Source organism: Rhinopithecus roxellana, chromosome 2, assembly GCF_007565055.1.
Source record: "Rhinopithecus roxellana isolate Shanxi Qingling chromosome 2, ASM756505v1, whole genome shotgun sequence".
Lineage (NCBI taxonomy): Eukaryota > Metazoa > Chordata > Mammalia > Primates > Cercopithecidae > Rhinopithecus > Rhinopithecus roxellana.
Genome location: NC_044550.1, coordinates 24,758,702 through 24,783,715, shown reverse-complemented (window position 1 = coordinate 24,783,715; position 25,014 = coordinate 24,758,702). Strand labels below are relative to the sequence as shown.

The 25,014-nt window shown below is 41.7% G+C and overlaps 1 protein-coding gene across 15 annotated transcripts in view; it reads right to left on the bottom strand.

Moving 5' to 3' along the window:
- ALPK1 (alpha kinase 1) overlaps positions 1-25,014 on the bottom strand; it is a 146,003-nt gene that overhangs the window by 21,768 nt on the left and 99,221 nt on the right. For 14 of the 15 annotated variants that reach the window (XR_004052750.1, XR_004052749.1, XM_030915250.1 and 11 more), the window contains one exon: positions 10,468-10,666. Coding sequence is in view for 13 of the 15 variants with exons in the window: in XM_030915250.1 (XP_030771110.1) it covers positions 10,468-10,666 (199 nt within the window). In the remaining 2 variants the exon portion in view is untranslated. Of the gene's footprint in view, positions 1-10,467; positions 10,771-25,014 lie in introns of all 15 variants that reach the window. The other variant, XM_030915278.1, reaches the window with a different exon arrangement.

Genomic DNA, 25,014 nt, shown 5'->3' with positions numbered 1-25,014 from the left:
TGATTAATGGCAATCGGGCTTGGGCATCCACTGGGGTCTTGGAACATATCCCTCATGAATAAGGGGGATTACTGTATTCCATTTTTAAGCAAGATTTAGAGAAAATAGAGACGGCCCAGAATAGTCTTTCCAGACAGCAAGACATTCTGAAGATAAATTTAAAATATTAAAACCTGGGGAAAAGGTCAAATTCAGGCACTGGCAGTAAAATGTGACCTTAGGGTCAAGATCAAACCAAGGGCATGGCTGTAAAACACTTTGTTAAGACCTCAGACCCTCTGACAAAGCAAAAGAGCTTCTAAGAATCTTAAGGGTGATGTCCTGTATCCCTTTGGTTTACAGCCGAAAGTAGCATTCAAAGATAAATGTAGGCATTTTTTTCCCCCTAATTTAATATGTTAAAAAGTTAGAAAGCATTTAAAGGAATTATATCAGCTTGATTTAAGAAGGGCAGAGATAGTTCAAAATGAAAAGAGACACATCTGGGAGTCAAACTTTCTATAGGCATGGAGCAGGCTGAGATGTTTTCACAAAAAATATTTTATGGGCCGGGCACGGTGGTTCATGCCTGTAATCCCAGCACTTTGGGAGACCAAGGTGGGTGGATCACCTGAGGTCAGGAGTTCAAGACCAGCCTAACCAATATGGTGAAACCCCATCACTACTAACAACACAAAAAGTAGCCAGGCATGGTGGCATGCACCTGTAGTCTCAGCTACTGGGGAGGCTGAGACAGGAGAATTGCCTGAATCCAGGAGGTGTAGGTTGCAGTGGGCTGAGATCTCACCATTGTACTCTAGCCTACATGACAGTCTCTCTATGTATGTATGTGTACATGTGTATATGTATGTGGACAAGGAAGGATGATTCAGAGGACAAATCCAAGAGCTGAGGAAAACCATTCTCAAAGAGAAAAAGTGAGCCCTAATCAAGAAATAATTCTTGTCCCCACATCAGGAAGACTTGGGATATATGCCTGGCTAGATTTTAGATTAATATGAACTGTGACTGCTGCGTGACTCTCATTTTCCCTGCTTTTGCACGGAAGCGCCTATTGAAATTATCTTTTCCTGAATCCCCGTTGCATGTCAGTTGTGTTGGAAGATAGATAACTTGTCTTTTAGTTCACAAGTCTCTGCATCCCCAGAAGTACCTGAGAAGCCTTGTTTGTCCCTAAACATACTTCAGAGGATAAGATCTTAAGCTTTGAACCTGAACCCTTAATGGCACGAGGCTTTGAGGGAGGAGTTGAGTGTATTTTGCACATGAGAGGGATGTGTATTGTTGTAGCCAGAGCATGAACTATGATGAAATTATTTTAGGCCAGTAAATTTGGGGCGTGGCTTGTTGCAAAGCAAATGATCACAAAACACTGTCACCGCTTCTCACCTTCTCTGCTTTATTTTTCTTTGTCATTTATTGCCATAAGACACACTGTATATTTTAATTATTTCCTCATTGCCTAGGTCTCCCCAGTAGAGTGTGAACTCTAAGACAGTAGGAGGTTTTGTCTGTTTTGTTCACTGTCCTGTCCCATGTACCTCTAACAATGCTTGGAACAGGGCAAATACTCAATAGATATTTGTCATTCATCCAAATACATGTTTGAATTGTGCCAGGGACTGTGCTAAGAGCTGGAGATGGAATGATGAACAAGACAGAGCCCCTGTCTTCAAGGTAATAATAGTAATAATAATAACAATAACAGCTACCATTTAGTAAGTGTTTACTACGTGATGGACATTGTTCTAAATTATATATAAGCACTCTATTGTCTTCATTTCACAAATAAAGAAATGGGCCTTACAGAGGATAAGTATTATCACCAAAAGATATGAACGAAGGCAGCCTGCCATGAAAGTCCAAACTCTCCAGTGCTAAACTGCTTCCCAGAGATACCACTATTTCAGATTAGTTGTCCAACATGATATTTTTGCAGGGGACCATTTTCAGCCATGCAGGATATAATTTTCTTTCTTCACATTCTCTGTCATCAGAGGAGTGAACATACAGCATGAAATAATAACTGCAGGTTTTAGAGTTTCTCATCTCGCCTTCCCTTACCAATTTTAAAGTTACTGTCCTCCCTCCCTTTCTCTCTACCTCTTTCCTTCCATCCTTCCTTTCCTCCTTCTTTCCCTTCTGCCTTTCTTCCTCTTTTCTTCCCCCCTTTCTAATTTCCTCTCTGTTTTAAAATGCCATTGTTTTGCTATTTTTTATTCTTTATAGTTCTATCTTCTCCCCCAACTTGAACCACTTGAAGACAATGAACCATATCTTGATCATCTTTATAACTATCCTAAAGGTCTAATGCAATTGTTGGCACATAGCAGGCTTTCCACATATATTTGGCCAAAAAAAGAAAGACAGAGAAAGAGAGAATAAAAGAAAATTAGTATCTGAAATCATGGTTTACAGTCGAATTAAATTTATTCACATCAATATGTCTAAAAAGAGAGATATCAAATGAAATACCTAAATGAATAAATTTTATCAAAGCAATCTCTATTCTTCAAAGATATATTTCTCATTAGGTTTTGTTGCTAACTAAGAATGGGCATTTAAAAAATACTTGGTATTTACCAACCTTACTTAATTTCTTAATTCTAACAATCTGTGGATTTCTTGGAGTATTCTGTGTGCAGCCATATTGTCTACAGATAATACCGTTTTTGTTTTTTCATTTCTAGCCTTTAAACTTTTTATTTCCTTTCATTTTCTTATTGCCTTGAGAGAACTTCCAGGAAAGTGTCAAATAGAGGCAGTAATGAGGTACTTTTTTTTCTCAACCTGACTTTAAAAGGAATTCTTGTAATTTTTCATCATTGGTTTTGCTGGAGGCTTTCAAAAGGTTACTTCCTTTTATCAGTTTAAGAAAATTCCCTCCTATGCAGGGAGGAACTTACCATTTTTTAGCTCCAACTTATCATCTTTCAGTTCCAATTAACCCTTCAATACCTGCTTTGTGATCATGCGGACGGATCTGGTAAGCATTTCCCCTTTGCCAGTTAGCAAGATGGTAAGGATGGTAAGCCTTGTCATCGTGGGGGTGGAAGGATGCTGCATGGCAAGGGTGCTTCTCATCCTGACTTGATGTACTCCTCTGGCCAGGCCACTGTGGGTACCACTTCCTCAACGCCTGACTCCTACAGCACAGGCTTTCATAGCTTTCCCTGTGCCTGACTCCTGCAACACAGGTGACTTCTGTAGCATGTCTCCTCAGTGTGCAGAGGTCAGTCGAACCCAGCAGTCAGTCCTCTCAGCTGACTTTACAGTGAAGTGCTGTCAGTTAGACTCCTGTGGTGACCAGTTTCCCCTGGCACTCTGTAAAGGCAGCTTTGTGGTGAGTTCTAAGGCACAGCGCCTCCCCGTGGACGGTTTCCCCCAACACTCAGAAGGTGGGTTTCCAGCGAGTTCTGCCAGCATGGAATCTTGGTGACTTCTCTGCCATGTCTGTGCCTTCTCCAACAAGGTCTTGATCTCAGCCATGGTGTGTGTAGGTATGAGAGCCAGGAGCTCTTTTTTAGGTGTTCTATCTGAGTCCAAGGAATAGTGGCTATACCTTATAACTGCTATCCTGCACTCTTTAGAGTTCTTCTTTAGAGTTCTCTTTACTTTTCACTAGCCAAGCTCTCATTACTCTAATCCCCTGAAATAGTAATTCTTTGTATCAAATTTTCCTTGTTCAAATTACTGTGTGGTTTCTGTCACCTGATTACATTTCTATTCCTAGTTTGCATTTTTAACCTAAGTCGGTTGAAAATTTTATTAACTTTAAAAAATCTATTTAGGTGAATGCATACTTTTTCTTCTTTATTCTGTGCATGTGGTGCACTAAATGAATAGATTTAAAAATATTTAACTATCAGCCAGGCACGGTGACTCATGCCTATAATCCCAGGACTTTGGGAAGATGAGGCAGGAAGATCGCTTGAGCCCAGGAATTCAAGACCAACCTGGGCAACATAGAGAGACTTCATCTCTACAGAAAATAAAAAAGTTAGCTGGGCATGGTGGCACATGCCTGTAGTCCCAGCTGCTTGGGAGGCTAAAGTGGGAGGACTGCTTGGGCTTGGAAGGTTGAGGCTGCAGTGACCCATGATTGCACCACTGCACTCTAGCCTGGGTAACAGAGTGAGATCGTGTCCCCCACCCACCCCCCAAAAAAAACAACAAAATAAAACCCACTATCCTTATATATCTGGAATAAACCTTCCTTGATTGTAATGCATTATTAATTTAATATAATGTTGGTCAATTTGGTAATATTTTAAGATTTTTTGCACCTTATTAATTATATAAGTGATATTGCCATATAATTTCCTTTTATTTTAATCTTACATGGCTAATGTATTTACCACATTCTTGTTTTGTTTTTTTTTTTACTTTATAAGGAAAAAGAGATTTAATGGACTCACAGTTCCACATGGCTGGGTAACCCTCACAATCACGGCAGAAGGAGAAGGAGGAGTAATGGCATGTTTTACATGGCGGGAGGCAAGAGAGCATGTGCAGGGGAACTACCTTTTATAAAACCATCAAATCTCATGAAAACTCATTCACTATCATGAGAACAGCATGGGAAAATCCTGCCCCCATAATTCAATCACCTTCCACCGGGTTCCTCCTGTGACACATTGGGATTATGGGAACTACAATTCAAGATGACATTTGACTAGGGACACAGCCAAACCCTATCAACCTAGGTGTAGAATTACTGTCATGTAATAACACGACGTTTCACTTTTTGAAGAACTGCCAAATTGTTTTCCAAAGTGGCTGCACCATTTTACATTCCACTAGCAGCATATGAGGGTTCTAATTTCCCTACATCCTCACTGATACTTATTGTCTTTTTGATTATAGTGAGTGTAAGGTGATATCTCATTGTGGTTTTGATTTACATTTTTCGAGTGACTAGTGTTGTCATATTTATTCTTTTTTTTATTATTATACTTTAAGTTCTAGGGTACATGTACACAGCATACAGGTTTGTTACATATGTATACTTGTGCCATGTTGGTGTGCTGTACCCATCAACTCGTCCTTTACATCAGGTATAACTCCCAATGCCATCTCTCCCCCCTCCCCCCCTCCCCATAATAGGCCCCAGTACCACATTCTTTAGTCATCATCTTTTTTTACTCTCCACTTCTTCGTTCTAAGTTCAATTTTCTCCTTAGAAAAATGCATCCTTTAGTGTGTATGTGAGTGTGTGTGTGAATGAGAGAGAGCTGTCTTGAGAATAATTCATTTTTAGTCAATCAGGTCTGAAAATGTCTATTTCATCCTCACTTTTGAATGACAATTTTCCTAGGTATAAAATCCTAGGTCGAAACCTATGTCCTCTCAATTTTTTGGAAATTCTCTTGCTTTCTGGACTCTTATCATTGATAAGATACTTTTTGTTAGTCTAAATATACTTCCTATATTAATCTCTCTTTTCTGTCTCTCATTGACTTTCTTATTGTTTGATTTTCTATACTTTACCACACTAGGTATGGTTTAGATGTGAATTTATTTTTAAAGTTTTTTTTGAGACAGGGTCTTGTTCTGTCACTCAGGCTGGAGTGCAGTGGTGCAATCATGGCTCAGTGCAGCCTCAATCTCCTGGGCTCAAGAGATCCTCCCACCGTAGCCACTGGAGTAGCTGAGACTACAGCTACATGTCACCACACCTGACTGATTTTGTTTATTTTTTTGATGAGATGAGATCGCCCTATGTTGCCCAGGCTGGTCTTGAACTCCTGGGCTCATGCGATCCCTCCTGCCTTGGCCTCCTGAAGTCCTGGGATTACAGGTATGAGTCACCATGCCCGGCCTAAAACTTTTTTGCCCAAGGCTAGATATACTTCTTCAGTGTAAAGACATAATTTTCTCCAATTCTGAGTCTAGTTAGTCCTGCTAGAAGTCTTCCTATGCTTCTGTGTTTTTTACAATCTCTTTGAGTTTTTTAAACTTCTCTTTTATATTTTCATCTACTTAGCTCTCTGTGCTTCATTTTCAAAATTTTCTTTAAATACAGTTTCCAGTTCCATAATTTTTCCCCCACTGTTACTGGTATTGTAGGAGTACATTTCTGGTAGGTCAGTTATGGGGTTGGAATATCTGAGAAACTGACTGTAGAAAATGTACCTTGATTTTAAGGTTGTTAGTGGTCATTTGTCCCAGGTGGGCAGCCAAGCACATGGTTAGAATCTTTAGATCATCCCTTGCTAGTCAAGCAAGGTTCATAGAACAGCAGCATCTCAGGCCGTACCAGAGATCTACTAAATCGGAATCTGCATTTTAATAAGATCTTTAGGGGATTCAGAGCACACAGAAGTTTGGGGAGCACTACTCTGGAGCACTACCATTTGTGTCTTTTTGTTGCTGGCCTGAATCGAGGAGATTAAGTGAAACACTGAGAGTGAGCATTTAGAAATTTTTATTATCATTTAGCAAAATAATTGTATAACTCTTGAAACCGATAATAATAAATACATTAAGCTTGCATTTTTGTATCTTTGTTTTTCACTTCATTTTTCTAAGGATTTATTTTATCTCATTCACCCCATTGAAGCAGTCTGGTTGGCAGTTGGACACCCTTATTAGCAGATGAAATGCCAAAAGCTTATCTCACCAACTGGGAGGGTGTTCTGTGCTCTTCAGTCACAGTTTTGTGGTTGAATTCTTGTATCTTGTCTATATAAAAATGAACTTGTATGCTCTGCCTGTTTTGTGGGGAATTCCCCATCAATTCATCAATTACCATTACTTTCTCATTTTTTTCTTTTTTCTTTTTTTTTGAGACAGAGTCTCACTGTTACCCAGGCTGGAGTGCAATGACATGATCTGGGTTAACTGCAACCTCTGCCTCCCGGGTTCAAGCAATTCTCCTGCCTCAGTCTCCCAAGTAGCTAGGATTACAGGCACCTGCCACCACACCAGGCTAATTTTTTGTGTTTTTAATAAAGACGGGGTTTCGCCATGTTAGCCAGGCTGGTCTGGAACTCCTGACTTCAGGTAATCCACTCTCCTTGACCTCCCAAAATGCTGGGATTGCAGGCGTGAGCCACCACCCAGCCTGTTGCTTATAAATTTTAAGGTAAGGTCATCTTTAGCCAAGAATATTTTCCTGTGAGATTCCCAAGGTCCTGGGATGTGGATACTTCTCTAGAGCATAGTTTTGCATTTGATCTCCTGGGGTCCAGAAATTTCAGTCTCGAACAATTTTTTTTCTTAATTATTTGATGGCAGGTTTCCTGCTTTGTGGGCAGAGTAAATTCAGACTCCACACTGAAATTTGGCACAGAGTTGAGATTTTTATTTTAGAGGGGAGTTTTTTTTCCCCTCCATTCCAGAGCTTGGGCAGACAGCAAGTGTCCTTGTAACTTCTCTGCGCAGGCTGGTGGGATTGTTCAGTCTCCTTTTATAGCCTGTGCAAACCTTTAAGATTCCAGCTTGATGCAAATATTTTACTTCTCACATGGGCACAAAGCAACTGTCTCTCATCTCTGCCCAGGGATTAAAATGACAGCCCCTTCCCTTGAGGTCTTTGCTCAAGTGTAAGTTCCTTTGGCTATGTGTCGTAAGCAGTAGTCTACTGCTGTGATTTTAAATACTTTTTATGTTTCAGGTACCTACACATCTTTAATTCACCATATCTATGTATTTGTAATGGGAGAAGACTGCACTTGCTCAGTCCTCCATGTTGATGGAATTGGAAATCTGAGTCTTTATCTGTAACTGTGGTTTGAAAGGTTTTGTCTCCTAATTTCAGGCAAGAGTGAGGTGAGCAGGCCTTATGAGTCTTCTCTTTTTTTTTGAGACGAAGTCTCGATCTTGTCCCCCAGGCTGGAGTGCAATGGCGCGATCTCACTCACTGCAACCTCCACCTCCCGGGTTCAAGGGATTCTCCTGCCTCAGCCTCCTAAGTAGCTGGGATTACAGGTGCCTGCCACCACGCCCAGCTAATTTTTGTATTTTTTAGTAGAGACGGGGTTTCACCATGTTGGCCAGGCTGGTCTCGAACTCCTGACCTCAGGTAATCCGCCCGCTTCGGCCTCCCAAAGTGCTGGGATTACAGGCCTGAGCTACTGTGCCCAGCCTTGTGAATCTTCTCTTGCTTCTGACATCCCACTACATTGAGTGTTTGACTGGATGGAACCCTGTGGTGGATACCAGGAAGTGCTGGATCAGAAGGATAATAGCAAGACTGCTGTCCTCTTGTATTACCTTTGTTTTTCTTCCTTACCCCTTACAATATTATATAATCTCTTTCACTTCTCCACCCCACGATTCCTAAGTGCTTAGCCTGAGAGCCTCCTTTCAGCAAATCTTCTTCTGTTACCCCTAAACCATCCCTGCTCGCAGTCCCAGTCCTTCTCTCTCTCTGAGACAGCCAGTGTAGGTGGAGTCTCCAGATGTTTTGGGGCAGACATTTACACAAGAAGACTTAACTCTGAGGCTATATTTGTCTTTCTGTGGCACTTCTAATAGTGTCTTTGAGGAAAAGACAATCCCAACTATTGGGGAAAGAGATCCAGGACCTTTATGTTAGACACAGGATAATGCGAGTAGAGGAGCATCATCATAGCAGACCCCCCTCCCCTCCGGCCCTCCTCCATACCACATCTTAAGTTAGAATGTCAGCCTCCTTTTTCATTTCATGATCGTGATCATACCAAGGCTTTCTCGTCATCAGGAGAAAACTGCTATACCACCTGATTAGAACTTTGAGAGAAATAATTTTAAAAACCCTCCCAAAACCAATTTCAAAAAAGGAAACCTGGTCAGGCATGGCAGTTTACACCTGTTATACCCACATTTTGGGAGGCTGAGGTGGGTGGATCACCTGAGGTCAGGAGTTTGAGACCAGCCTGGGCAACATGGCAAAACCCAGTCTTTACAAAAAATACAAAAATTAGCTAGGTGTGGTGGAGCATGCCTATAGTCTCAGCTACTTAGGAGGCTGAGGTGGGAACATCACCTGAGCCCCGGAAGTCGAGGCTGCAGTGGGTTGTGATCAGGCCACTGCACTCCAGCTTGGGCAACAGAGCAAGACTGTCTCAAAAACAAAACAAAAACAAAAATGGGAACCTGAAAGATCAGTTTGGACATGTAAAAGCAAAGCTATTAACGTCCCTGTTTACCATTTGACCTCAGTTTCCATGTCACACTATAGCAATGCTGTATGGCAGAAAATAAGCTACATTTCTCTGTTCCAAGCTCTTCTTGATGAGAACCAGTACTAGAACCCTGCCTGCACCCTCCAGCCTTCGCCACTCTGTTCCCCTCAGAGAATGACCTGCTCATACATCATTACCATCTGACACCATCAGAAGGAACAACAGTTGTTAGGTTTCTTTCATGTCTCAGACATTATAAATTACATCAGGAACATTTGAAAGAAGAAATTTTTCCTAAGTTCAACTCTGTCCCTGAGTTACTTGAGATAAGTAAATAACAAGACATGCACAATTTATGCACAGTTGCAAGAATTTGAGCGTAAATGAACTTGGGCTTTTGAAAAGGTAACCTCCACTAGCCCATTTCTCCCATGTCCTTTTGTCTCTGTCCCTCTCTGCATTCAGCAATTGTCCTATTTAGCATAGTTAGTACAGTTCCTTTTCAAAGGAAATAAAGTAAAGAGATTTTAACCTCTTAAAGACCAGAGTTATTAAAATAATAGCAATAGCTAAAACCAACCAGAAAATGAACCAGTCCCATTTCTGGTAGGGGTAACTTGCCTTCTCTTTTCATCCTTTACTTTTTCAGTCTTGGAAACAGGAATAACAGGCTACACGTTTCTAAATCTAATGGCTACCAGCAGTTTAAATAATTCAAGAATTCTATGGAAGTGGACCTTGCAGTAATGCATAGCAGACCCCCCTCCCCTCCGGCCCTCCTCCACACCACATCTTAAGTTAGAATGTCAGCCTCCTTTTTCATTTCATTCAAAGTGACAGAAAAAAAAAAAAAAAAGATACTTTAAGACCTAATCAGGTACTGTACCGGTGTTCTGAATGATGAAAAAAACCCTCAAATTACTTCAGTGGGTTTGTCAGTTCTATTGTTAGCTTAGTCAAGTGGCCCTACAGAAAGGAGACAGGAGAGCGAAGAGAAAATAGTAGAATTCTAATCTGCTTTTTAAAGACTCTTGGTCAGAAGTATAGCAATTCAGATACCCCTGTTTGAAAGCAGCAGGACAGATTTGTTAGAAGACAAAAGCTCCAATTAGTATTTTCCACACCCTTTCACAATTTTCTCTACTGCTTTTGGCTCTGAAACCCTTTATGCCAGGGCCTTTGTGCTGGCAAAGAGGCGGGTGGAAGGGCACAGGGGCGGGGGAGGGGAGCCCCGGGCTCGGAAAGATGGCACGCAGGGCCCGGTGCTCCGGGTGTCCCACAGAGGTCAAGTAGCTCGGGAGGGAAGTGGAGCTGCAGACACCGAGGACGCGGGGGCGGCCAGCAGGAGGGAGCCTACCTGAGTTCATGGAGATTCGGGCTTGGCGAATAACCACCTGCGGGGCAATTGGGGTGGTTGGCTGCAACTTGTGGAGACCTTTGGCGACCTGCAGAAGTTTTCCAGAGACGTCGAGCCCATACAGGAACCGGTCCACCAAGAACACAATAGCTGCCGCAGCCGCACAGTCCTGAGCGAGGATGGAGGCCCTCAGGGACGCCTGGAGGAACAGCGTGGAAGATCTTGAGCCAGGCGGAAACGCCGGCAGGCTGAGGGCCAGGCTTAGAGTGGGAGGTATTTTCATTAATACAACAAAACCCACAGCTAGGAAGAGAAAAATACTTTATTAGGCAGCTGAACCAAAAGAAAGAAAACAGAAAAATCCAGTTCAATTGTGCAATAAAATAGTATTTTCTTCATTCAATTTCCCCCATTACATTTATAAAATTATAGAAGCGATAAATGCATACTTCCTGTTGTTAAAAACTCAAACAATACTAAAGTGCATAGGGTAAAAAGGTAGGGCCAGGCATGGTGGCTCATGCCTGTAATCTCAGCACCTTGGGAGGCCGAGGCAGGGGGATCTCTTGAGGCTGGGAGTTCGAGACCAGCCTGGCCAACATGGTGAAACCCTGTCTCTACTAAAAATACAAAAATTAGCTAGGCGTGGTAATGGGCGCCTGTAGTCCCAGCTACTCGGGAGGCTGACGCGGGAGAATCACTTGAACCCAGGAGGCAGAGGTTGCAGTGAGCGGAGATCCAGCCACTGCACTCCAGCCTGGGTGACAGAGTGAGACTCCGTCTCAACAACAACAACAAAAACTATGTAGGGTAAAAAGTAAAAGCGCCCCATAGTTTCCCCACCCCTTATTTTATTTCTTCTCCTACTGCTCCAACTCTCCTTGACAATGGTTTGGGAGAGAAGATCCTTCCAGAACCTCTATCCTTTTATTTATATTTAGATATTAATTGATCATTGTCTTGCTTTGCCTTCTCCTGCCTTTCCTATCTCTTTTTCTCTCTTTCATACATAAATGACGTCACACTAAACATATTGTTCTGCTGTTTTCTTCTTTCAATCACCATCATCTAGGAGAACTTCCACATTAGTTCATGACACTCTGCTTCATTTATTGCCTACATTTTAATTAGGAAGAAATATAGAATTTTAGATAACAGTCCATATTTGATTTATATCATCATGTTTCGTTAATGAATAAAATAAGAAAAAGAAGAAACCCAGCATGAAATGAAAGTGTAACATAAAGAGTGAGAAGTAGAAATAAATAATCAAGTTTTTATGAAAAAACATCATCGTTTGCTCTGCTAGGGTGTTGTACTAAAGACCTTTGATTTAGTGGTTACATAGCTAGTAGCGTAAATGAGTTTATCACCCAAATGCTATTATCTTCATATGCTAAACTAAATCATGCTGACTGCTTTCTGGGCATGTTTGTTCACACATGAAGCCTAGAAAGCCTTGTAAGCATTGTCCATTTTCCTACTACAATGTTACTACACAAAGCACTGCTTTCATCACCACATATTCCTAAGTATTAACACTTACTGGGCAAAACCAGGTGCCAGGCACAGTGCTAGGTGATTTATATGCACTAATTCAGTATCCTCCTAGCAATCCTAAGAGGCAGTTTCTATTATTATTCTCATATGTAAGATGGGAAACCTGAGATGCAGAGAGGTGAAGTGATATGCTGAGGTCACATGACCTGTGACTAAGCGCTGAGGTTTGAACACAGGAGGTCCAAATTCAGATCCTACATGCTCCCTTGTTGCCCTGACTCCATGTTAGGAAGCTGGATGGAGCTGCTGGGAGTCTGGAAAGGCCCACGTGGTGGGTTAACAGGGCAGAGTACCAGAAGAAGAGAGCTGCACAAAGCAAGTTCAGAGATCTGCAGAGGGTCCTCTTTGAGTCAATTATCTGATATTTACTACTATGTTAATAAATGCCATATACATAATTGGTTACAGAATATTTGTATTCACAGGCTTTCATCAGTCAGGTAATGCCTGCCAAATACCAGCACAATAATCTTTCCGTTTTAAAACTGATGCTTACTTAACCTGTTAAGATATTTAAACTATCAATGTGTTTATTAAGCATATAATTTTTTACTCGACTTATCTTTTTGGTCTGAGTCAATCATTGCTCTCACTGGGATAGAGTTGCCAACTGTTGGGGAGAATATCTCTTCTCTCCTCTTGATATTTCCTTCCACGTGACGGGAGCTCTATGACCCTAGCATCCCCGGCCTCTTTCTATCACTTTCCTCACTCTGCTCCATGGGGGGTGGAGTGACTAATCTGACTGGTAAATTTTGGAAGAAGAAAGTGGGCGTGTATGACTTCTCCCTTTTTTCTCCTGGGAACAAGCTGTCCAAAGGAAACAGCAATTTGTTGTCACTTTTCTATATCATAAGTCTTGTCTAGTAAGCTGCCCTACATGGAGTATTCTGCTTGGCCCTGTTCCTGTGACTAAATGGGGAAGTCTTTATAATTTTGGGGTTCCACTAGCAGATTCCCTATGTCCAATACAAAGCTACATCTTCTAACTTGCCCTTTATCAGAATTAAGGGTACTATTTCATCTCTTGTTTGCCTCTTTTCTTTTATTTCTCCATTTGCTCAGAATCCAGGAGAGGAAGAGAGGTACTATTGATTGGATCTTCCCAAAGACCCTGACATGAATAACTGCCTTTCTAAGGCACACCATAACCCTTTCTAAGGAAACTGCTGTGCCTACAGCCTCTGTCTTTGAGGTAGCCACGTATTTTGCTACTTGGCCTTGACACCCTTTTTTCTCCACCCCACAACCAGATCAAGGCCACCTGATCAAGTGTAGCTACCTGATAACCTGACCCCTCATGACTCTGTGGCCAGGCTTTAAAAAACCAATGTATCAATCTGAACTAAAAAATATAGAAAGAATTTGCCTGTTATTGAAGTATAGAAAGAAAGTAGAGTATGGCCAAGCCATGTTTATGGGCAACACAAGGGAGGATCCAAGAATGGCTCTGAATGCCAGTCCACGTTTTCATGAGTGCCATTCTAGGAATTACATGTCCCGTTTAGTATGCCACATGTATTTTCAAAATATTGCACACCCCCTTTTATGTATTTACTTGATTGAGTTTCTGTTCCTTCCAACCAGAAAAAGCCTAACAAAAATTGCAATGCCCAAAACTTCTACTGAGTTTGTCAAATAAACCATCAATCTGAAAAATACAAGTTTCATAAATGAGAAAAAGTCTGTTGGCTGGGCGCAGTGGCTGAAGCCTTTAATCCCAGCACTTTGGGAGGCTGAGATGGGTGGATCACTTGACGTCAGAAGTTCGAGACCAGCCTAGTCAACATGGTGAAACCCCATCTCTACTAAAAATACAAATATTAGCCGGGCATGGTGGCACGTGCCTGTAGTTCCAGCTACTCAGGAGGCTGAGGCAGGAGAATCACTTAAACCCAGGAGGCAGAGGTTGCAGCAAGCCAAGATTGTGCCACTGCACTCTAGTCTGGGCAACACAGCAAGACTCTGTCTCAAAAAGAAAAAAAAAAGTCTGTCATTGGCATTCATAAAATGTAAATCAAAAATGGAAAAGCAAATTGATGGTTGTATATGTGGCCAGCTGTGTCTACTAAGGCCAATCTCTCAGCAAGGGTCCTTCCTGTGCTAAAGACACGTAGATATAGTCCTTTGTTTTGTATCTTCAGCTACTATCTTCAGTACTTGCAGTTTCTGCCACTTCCAGCCTTCCTTCTACTTTTACTTAGAAGGAACAACACTATTCCTGCCAACCTGCTCATGGCTATGGACCTTGGGGGGTACTCAGATAGCCTGTGAATGCCCTCTTTTTGATGTTACACTTCCATGCATGCTTGATTTAGAGTTCTGCTCTCCATCTTTTTTCCTTTTCTTTTTTTTTTTCATCTCTATCACCCAAGCTGGAGTGCAGTGGTGCGATCTTGGCTCACTGCAACCTCTGTCTTTTGGATTCAAGTGATTCTCCAGCCTCAGCCTCTTGAGTAAGAGGGACTATAGGTGCTCACCACCACGCCCAGCTAATTTTTGTATTTTTTAGTAGAGATGGGGTTTCACTATGTTGGCCAGGCTAGTCTCGAACTCCTGACCTCGTGATCTGCCCGCCTCGGCCTCCCAAAGTGCTGGGATTACAGGCATAAGCTACTGCGCCCAGCCTTGTTCTCCATTCTTATTGGTGTCTCACTTTAGTTTTAGGGAAGCTGCAGTAACTACTCGGGTGGCAATGTTCAGAGGCAGGCTATTCTCCGGAGGTGATTCCCACTCTTTCCTCACTGAGAATAATGGTTTCCACTTGTGTAGGACCATCTAGTCTGTGAAAAATGTTCACACACACCTCTATGACATTGAAATTTTATAGTAACTCTAAAGTCTAAACAAGAAAAGGAAACTGAAGCTGCAAGATTAAGTGACTTTCCAAAGTTATAAAATCAAAAGAGTCAGCGCTAGGCAAAAATTCAAGTCTCTCTCTCTCTTTTATTTTTATTTACTTATTTTTAATTAATTTTTAGAGACAGGATCTCACTCTGTCACCCAGGCTGGAGTGCAGTGGCTGATCATATAGCTCACTGCAGCCTCAACCTCCTGGGCCCAAGTGATCCTCCCACCTCAGTTTCTGAGTAGCTGGCATTACAGGCATGAGCCACTGTTCCTGGTTTCTCTCTTTCACAGTGGTAAAAAATGCATAACATAAAATTTACCATCTTGACATTTTTAAGTATACATTTCAGTAGTGTTAAGTATGTTCACGTTGTTGCAAAACAAATCTTCAGACATTTTTCACTTTGCAAATCCAAAACGTTATACCCATTAAACAACAACTCCCCTTTTTCCACTCTCCCCAATTCCTGGCAACCACCATTCTACTGTAGGGGTTAAGAGGTGTGACACCTTTCCTCTCCCATCATAAGGGTCACAGCTGACACTCCTATAATACAAGACAGGTTAGCAAGAGAAAAGCATAACAAATTTATTTAATCAAAGTTTGATGTTAGATGGGAGCCTTTAGAAATGAAGACCCAAAGACCCAGAAAAAACTGACTGTTTTTAAGGCTTAAATTTGACAAAGAATAGACAGCCATGTAGAAATGTCATTGGACAGGAGGAGTATGACTAATCATAATAGACTAGGTGTGATGGGACTCAGCAAGACCTATCTGGTGAGATTTTTCTCAGCCTATCTGTCTAGTATCCTTCCTTCCAGGTACAGGTCTTATAATCTACTATCAGACAAGATAGGACAGAGAATTTTTTTATGGCCAGCCTCTACACAGAAAGGCAGGGAAAGGTTAGAGTAATATTTCTAGGTTTTATGACTTGCTTTGGTGGAGAGGAGTTCTAACTTCTATGACTTGCCTTAAGGAAGAGGAATTCTGTGGTTTCTATGACTTGGTTTAGTGGTGAAAGAAGAGTGAGAGAGAGGAGGGCAGGAGAAGGTCAGAGAGAACTTGCTTCTGAGGCTGCTTCTGGGGTCTTTCAATCTCCTTTACTTCGAAGTACTCAACATGCCAAAATGTCTTACTTTGGGGTATCCTTTTCTGAGCTCCAACATTGCTTTCTGCTTCTATGAAGTTGACCACTTTAGATACCTCATATTAGTGAACTCATACAGCATTAGTCTTTTTACTTCATTTAGCATGATATCTTCAAGGTCCATCCATATTGTGGCATGTGGCAGGCTTTCCTTTTAAGGTTTTCCCTTTTAAGTTTGAATAATAATCCATTGTATGTATATACCATGTTTTGTTTGCTCATTCATCCATCAATGAACATTTGGGTGACTTCACCTCTTTTTGTTGTGAATAGTGCTGCCATGGACATAGGTATGCAAATATCTCTTCAATACCCTGCTTTACTTCTTTTGGATATATACCTAGAAGTGGGATTGCTTGATCACATGAGAGTTTTATGTTTAATTTTTTGAGGAACATCCATGCTGTTTTCCACAGAGTTTGCACCATTTTACAAGCCCACCAAGAGTGCACAGGTTCCATTTTCTCCACATCTTTGCAATACTTGAGGAACACAAGTCTCTTGAGCATCAGTTCATCTTCTGCTTTTCCCCTGTGGCCTGAGCAGGGTTCTGTGGAGCAGTGCCTAATCTGAGCATAAGAAGTTGGGTCTTGGCCAAGCGTGGTGGCTCATGCCTATAATCCCAGCACATTAGGAGGCCAAGGTGGGTGGATCATGAGGCCAGGAGTTCAAGGCCAGTCTGGCCAACATAGTGAAACCCCATCTCTACTAAAAATACAAAAAAATTAGACAGGTGTGGTGGGGCGTGCCTGTAATCCCAGCTACTTGGGAGGCTAAGGCAGGAGAATTGCTTGAATCTGGGAGGTGGAGGTTGCAGTGAGCCGAGATTGCGCCATTGCACTCCAGCCTGGGTGACAGAGCAAGACTCCGTCTCAAAAAACAAACAAACAAAAAAGTTGGGTCTTTAAAGCTGGGGCTGAACTCACTGTTGAGTCCAAACAGTAGTTTTAGGGGCCCCACTTCCTTCATTATAATGAGAAAATTCTATGAAAAGGAAAACAAGGACAAATAAAAACAAATTCCAAATGAAAAGAGTATTCTTGTTACATATTTAAAAATGAGAGACAGGAAAGAAAACTTCCCGGGAGATGGCTTTTAATTTTTGTGCTTTGATATTCTCTAGCAAAAGTTGGATTATGAGAGCAAATGATGATTTGGTGATAGCTGGGGATCACTACAGTTGGGCACTCCTCACAGTGAGCTACAAGGATACTTAGTAAGTGCAGTGGCATCCTTTATGAAATGGTCTCCCTGAGTTATGAGACACAGCTTCTTGGAGTCTAGGGAGGCCAAGGTAGCCAGAGTTCACAGGGCAGAGTACCAGAAGAAAATAGCTGCACAAAGCAAGTTCAGAGGTCTGCAGAGGGTCCCCTTTGAGTCTTCAGCAGAATACTGATCAGCTTCTGCATGGAAAGAAACCACCCAAAGCTGGGGGAAAAAGCCACCTGAAATGAACATAGGAAACAATTCTTAGGCCTCAAGCGCTTGTTTTTCTTAGGAAACAATTCTTAGGCCTCAAGCAGCTTGTGTTTCTATCACCCAGTGTAGAAGAGTCTTGTCATTTACAGGACATGGGGTAGAGTATTCAGAAAGGTATTGCTTTGGTAGGGAGACTAAATTAGCCTTTGACTATGACTGTTCTTGGCCAACTCTGATACCTTAGAAGAAAGCTTCAAAAGGATCAAATTATTTCCTAACTTGACTGAGTCCCAGAACAAAGCTCAAGAATATTTATAGGCACACAAAATGTTCACAATCCAAGAAAGTAAAATTTATAATCTGGCATTCAGTTGAAAATTGCCAGGTATGAAAGAAGCCCAGATTGCACAGAAAAAGAAATCAATAGAAAGTGAACCCCAGATTACAGTTCAAGAAGGTAGAGTAAAAATTAGGTATATGCAGTAGAGACACGGAAGATATAAAAATTGAACCAAGTCAAACGTTTACAGATTAAAGCGATATAAAGTCTGAGATGAAACCACGGGTATCTCGGTTTGTTTCCTAGCTCTAGCACTTATTTGCCATGGCAAGTTACTTAACCACTCTATTCTCAATGACCTCATCTGTGAAATGTGGATAATATTCATGTGTGGTGCTGTTTCAGGATTAGAGGAAGTGTGGGTCAAATGCTCAGCACAGAGCTTGGTAGCTTAATAAATGACATGGAACACTATGAAAAAAATGGAAAGAAGTCAGCTACTCATTTCCACTCTCTTGTGTGATGAGACATAAACAGGCACAGACAGACTCCCAAAGTGAGTTTCAGTGGAAGTTTCAATAGAGCAAAACAGAAATAATGGGTCATGCATGTAACACCTATAAGGCTTATCTCAGAGAATGGCTAAATATCTCATTTTTTTCAATCTCTTTCTTCTCTTCACCAACTCTGAGGATTGATGTTACTGGAAACTGAGAAAGGAAAAGGAAAATGAGCGGGCTCTGTGGCACTTGGTGAGGGAAAGCTGGGTCTTGAAAGGGGGCCTTCTCAGCACACACGTGCGAATTGCTTTTGGCTGTCGCCAATGGAGGAATCCTTCCCCAAGCACCTGTAAACTGATGCTGCAAACACCCCATTCTGCATCCCTCAAGAACACGCCATATATTTGAGCAGAGAACATTGCCTAATCTATTTTTCCCCCTTCTACTCTTAATAGATTGGAGCACAAAAGCCTGAGAGAGGGTGACCTGCCAGACAAAAGGGCCTTTGAGTTCCTTGGAAAAGTAGACTTGGAGGAGGATGGAAGGAATCCAAGTGGCCCTATTATTTCCACTTGCACTAATTAGACATTTTTCTGTCAGCTATTGAGCACTGCTGAGAGGCCAAACTCACTGAATTCATTTCTAAAGTGTTTACAGAAGTTTGCATCTGTTTGTGTCTCTTCAGGAGGAAAATAAGCACTTCAATAGCATTGTGGAAAATCTAAACGAAGCATCCTATTCTGGAGGACCTGGCATCCCCGAAGCTGCATAATTTAACTCTGTTCAGGGCCCAAACCTCTCGCATCTCTCTCCAAGACCTAACGATGCAAAATGCAGAGAAGTCAACTCAGGAGAATCTTTTCTTTTCATTTTCTTTTCTCTTTCCCTTTTGAAACGGCAGCATGCTGTGCACTACATACAGATTTAGGTGGGTATCATTCTTGCAGCCCCTCTGTCGTGTTTCTACCAGCACTCTGAGAAATTAATACCCACTTTCATTTGCTGCCAAGTAAGGGGATAGTAAATTCCTCAGCAGCAAAGCAGAATACATCATCATCCTGGGAATCTTCCCAAAATGTATGCCGGGGAGGGGGCGGGGGGCACTCTGACATCAGAAGGAGAAAAATGAAAGAGGGCCAAAGTGTGTGGTAGGGAAGGGACGCTAAAGAGTTTCCCTACATGGTAAAATGTGCCTGGGTTATGCACAATTAGATTAACATGAAAGAGAGCCCCTCTCCCTCCCCCACCCTCTAAAAAAGAAAGAAAAAGAAAACAACACAAAAACCCTAACCCACTGACTACATGGGCAATGCCTTTGAAATGCATATTGGTCTACATGGAATTTGATTCAGGATTCTTTTTGTTTGAGTTTTTAGGCCCACGACTGACCTGCCATCACAGAGGACTCAAAAATATGATCTTTTTAGGTAGCGTCACAGTAACAGAGTTTTAGTGTTGGGATGAACATAGTATGGCTCCAGATCAAAAACAAACAGGGATTCTAATCCTTTATTTTTCCTCGGAGGCTGACTTAGGGGAAGATTGTCCAAACAGCAACCAAATTGTATTTTTCCTGTTATGTGATCATGTTTAAATAAAAATATGTGGATGTGGATGAGACAATGTGCTGGATTTCTGAAGATAGAGGCTCACAAATGCATGTACACAGACACACGCATAGACACACACAGAGTTGTTTTTTCACATCTGTTTTCAGGATGGGAAATAACAGGGTTCTAATTGCATTTAAGGCTCAAAGGGAACTTCATGGCCAGGAAGCTGAGTCAGGTGGTGAAGAAATTAAACTCTACAATGAGATTTTGATACACAGATGATTGAAAAAATGCTAAAGAGCCTTTTCTAAGGGCTCTTGCTGAACAGCAGCAAGGAAAAGTGTGTGCTGTTTTCATGGTTCCTTGCATTAGCACCAGCCCCTCCCGATGCTGAGCATCAAGTTTAGGTCCCAGCTATGGGTTCAAAGCTGTGATGTGTTCACAGCAATGACAATGGCAGCTGTTCTCAAGGAAGGGCTGGGTGAGGGGGCTCAGAACTGAAGCCATCTGGCACTGCAATTGGCAGGAGCTGTGTGAGGGGAAATTATTGCTGCATAACAAATTGGGAGATTGGCAAAAGGTAGGGAAAGATGGAAGGGAGGTGGGGAATTAGCAAAATGAACACATGAAAAGTGATTGACGTCTGCATAGTTATCCATCAATAGTAAAAGCAGAGTGCAAGTGGTACAAATCAAACTGATGGATTCAAGTCAATGGATGACCAAACATGGCATGCTCCATATTTGTCCACCCACTAATGTGACAAGGAGGTGAGAAGAAAAAACTGACCTTTCTTAAGGTTCATGCCCAGGGCCTGTAAACATTTCACTGGCCTTTCTTTCACTTTTACCAATAGAAAATGCAGATTCAACCCTTTCTGAAAAATAGTTGTAAGCTTTTTCTCTATCTTAATATCTAAAGGTAATATTTTGGATCGTCTCGCCCTTTCTCAGATCTACTGTATATGGAGTTGGCCATCTGTTAAAGGGTAAAGAAAGCAGGATCAAAATAGGCAACCATCTCACCAGGATCCCTGTGAACCTGAGGGCTGGGAGCTAGGGACCTGCACGCCTTACCTCTCTTCTGGTGCCCAGGTTGCTATGGCTAGCATGAGTCCAGTTATCATTCTTTGTGATTTCAGCATCCACATTGATGATTCCTCCAGCACACTGGTGTCTCTTGCCCATGACCTTCTTCTCTCCAGCTATCTTCTGCTTCACCCCACCTTAGTCACCTACTCTCATGGTTGGCCATACCTTAGAATGTACGATTTTGGCAGCATTTAAGAATCTCAATTTAAGCATTGCATTCTCTGGTCTTTATCTCATGTTCTTTCAGCTTCCTTCTTCTATAGCACAAATCCAACAATTCTACAACCTTTCTGGGACACCCATACAATTCACTGACCCTACTGTTTTGTACTATCCCATCAGTCATCTCATGCCCTCACTTGCCTCTTTAAATTCGGTAGTGCGTAAATGTAATAACTTTTAAAAAGCATTCTTGTCTCCTCTCCCTTTTTCTGCCTCTGTTATATTTTTCTGAAAAATGTCAACCATGCTTATTGTTAGAGAAAAACCTTGGACTCACATTAGAGTCACCTGGTAGGACTTTCAAAAGTCTGGATGCCCAGATGGCAGCCCAGACCAGTTAGATCAGAATCTCTGGAGTGCACCTGGGCATTGGTTTCTTTTAACAATCCCAGGTGATTCCAATGAGCACCCAGAGTTGAGCACTCTGGCTGAGTGAGGCTGATCTTCCAGGCTCTTTCCCCAGTCCTCACTCTCACCTCCCTTCTGTGGATGAAACAAATTATCTGATGGGGGTGACATACCTGGCTCAGACCTTTCTCTCTCCTCTCTTCACATCCTCCTGCCAGGGGAGAGGGTACATTCTGGCCTGTTTTGCATGAAGGAAGGGGCCTGCCAGGAACAGGATGAGTCTGGAGTGAAGAATTTTCCAACCCACACCTGAATTTTGAAAACCACATTCTCTTATCTGTTTTATGGTCATAAAAGTTACTCTTTTGTATTTACCTTTCAGCTGATTCTGAATGCAGGAGGGTAAGATCAATGTTATTTATTGGCACCCCAAATTCCAAAATTAAAAAAAATTCTTTGCCTAACCTGGGCTTCTACCTAAGCAAGTGAAAATGGCTGGAAAAAAACACAACCATGATACTTTAAATTTATGATTGTAACCTGAAGATGGCCCCCATATACTGCCTGGCAATTGGAACTACATTTCTACCTCCTTCTCTCTTCCCAACCCAAATTCCTCTAATCGGAGTCTCAGCTGTTTACCTTGATTGTTATTTCACTGAGAAAAGATAGTCAATGAGAAGAGACGGTCTTTATTCTTTTACCTAAATTTGCCAACCCTCTTGAGTTGGAACCTATGTGTTCCATCTAACCTCTTACTGGTAAGTGTGATACCAATACCTTACTTATAGGTTCAATTCTAATCCTTCTTTACATTATATCTCCCTTCTCTTCTGCATCAATTTCCTTCCAGATCATTCTCATCAGCATCCAAACATGTTGTAATAGCATCTACCTTAGGAACAATCCTTTCATCTAGAACCAGAAATATCATTTGACCCAGCAATCCTATTACTGGGTATATACCCAAAGGATTATAAATCATTCTGCTATAAAGACACCTGCACACATATGTTTATTGCAGCACCATTCCCAATAGCAAAGACTTGGAACCAACCCAAATACCCATCAATGATAGACTGGATAAAGAAAATGTAGTACATATACACCATGGAATACTATGCAACCACAAAAAATAATGAGTCCATGTCCTTTGCAGGGACGTGGATGAAGCTAGAAGCCATCATTCTCAGCAAACTAACACAGAAACAGAAAACCAAGCACTGCATGTTCTCACTCATAAGTGGGAGCTGAACAATGAGAACACACGGATGCAGGGAGGGGAACATCACACACCGGGGACTGTTGGTGGGTGGAGGACAAAGGGAGGGACAGCATTAGGACAAATTCCTGATGCATGTGGGGCTTAAAACCTAAATGACAGGTTGATAAGTGCAGCAAACCACCATGGCACATGTTTACCTATATAACAAACCTGCACGTACTGTACATATATCCCAGAACTTAAAGTAAAAATAAAAGAAAGAGAGAGAAAAACAATCCTTTCTCAGTCATACGTCTGTCTCCAGCTCCTATCCCATTTCTTTGCTGCCCTTTCCAGCCAATCCCAAAAGAGTTGTCTAAACTCACTGTCCTCACATCCTTACCTGCCACTCTTTCTTAAATCTATAATTTTCATCCCTAACACTTCATTGTACCTATTCTTTTAAAGGTTGCTAACAAATCCAGTGACCATTTATTTATTCTTATATTATTCAAACTCCTAGAAGATTTAGCTGAGTGAATCAATCCCTCCTTAAAAAAGAAAAAAATTCAGGTGGCTTCTGGCATTGCACATTCTGCTGGTTCCCTTCCTTGCTTGATTTGCTGGATCATGCTTCTTTCCCAGCTTCTGAACAAGGAATGCCTTAACAATCAGTTCTGAGACTGCTTCTCTTCTTCAGCTACACTCAGCCTGTTCCATGGCCTCAAATAGCAACTCTGATAATGAATCCCATGTCTAAATACCATCCTGTTTCTCTTTGCTCGAATGCAGACTCATATATGGAATTGCCCACCATAGCCCAAGTTGGATGTCAGGATCTCAAACTCATCATGTTTAAAACAGAACTCTATTTTTCCTCCATTCTTGCTTCTTCTTCAGTGTGCTCTGTCTCTGTAGTGATGTCTCATTCACTCATTTGCTTAGGACAAAACCTTGGAGTTTTGACTTCACATTTGTGACTCTTTTTTTCTCTTGTCCTCTACACCCAATCCATCAGTAAATCATGTTGGCTCTACCTCTAAAATACGTGTAAGATCTGACCATTTGTCATCTCCTCCAGGGCACCCACTTCAGTCAAAGCCACTGTTACAGTCTTGCTTGGATAGGGTCCCGGCTCTTGCCTCTGGTGTTTCTCTCCCTTACACAGCAGAGTGATCCCTCTAAAATGTAAGCCTAATCATGTCAGTTCCCTGCTCTTGACTTTAACATGGCTTCCCATCACATTTAAAATAAAATTTAGGCCAGACACCGTGGTTCAGGCCTATAATTCCAGCACTTTGGGAAGCTGAGGCAGGAGGATCACTTGAGCCCAGGAGCTTGAGAGCAGCCTGGGCAACATAGGGAGACTCCGTCTTTACAAAAATATATATTTTTAAAATTAGCCAGGCTTGGTGGTGCTTGCCTGTAGTCCCAGCTATTCTGGAGGCTGAGGTGGGAGGATCACTTGAACACAGGAATTTGAGGTTACAGTGAGCTATGATCACACCACTGTGCTCTAGCCTGGGCAACAGAGCAAGAGGCTGTCTCTTAAAAAAATTTTAAAATTTAAATCTGTTATCATGGCCAATAAGATCCTATATGATATTGCCTCTTAATACTTCATTGACCTATTTACTCTTATTTTCATCACTTCTCACCATTCTCCAGCCTCTTTGCTCATCCTCCAACAAGTCTTTGTATTTGTTGCTCCTTCCCTCTGCAATGCTGTGCCCTCAGCTATCTGCATGGCTCCCTCATTCAGATCTGGGCTCCAGTCACCTACTCAAAAAAGCCTTCCCTAACCATTCCTCTACAATCATATTAGAGTATCTATAGTCACTCACTATCTCTTGACTCTGCTTTGTCATCATAGACTTTATTACTCTCCAATATTAAATTATATATATGCCATCTGACTGTGCTCAATCGCATCAACAGTGATGCTTTATCAATACAGATTCATGGATCTAAATAAAGATCCACTAAATCAGAATCTCGAGGTAGTAAGACCTAGGAATATATATGTTTTAAGAAGCTGCTCCCCACTCCACCCCACCTAATGTATACATGTCCCGCATAATTCTAATTCATTCATCCTGTTGACCAGTATTTGGAATCTCTAGCATAAGTCATTTAAGTCATAAATAGATATAAATTATGTGCATTTTAAGCATATTAGGCAAAGGTATGGCCTTAGACAAAGAGTGAAGGGAAGTTGTTATAATTCTGTGACCAAAGCAATATAATAGGAGAGCTACTGAGACAGGTTAGGGGTCTGGCCTCTAAGCCCTTTTAAAGCTCTACTTGACAGTGACTCCAGAAGACACAGAGGTCTCAATTTCACATACAGTGCCCATGGAAATATTGG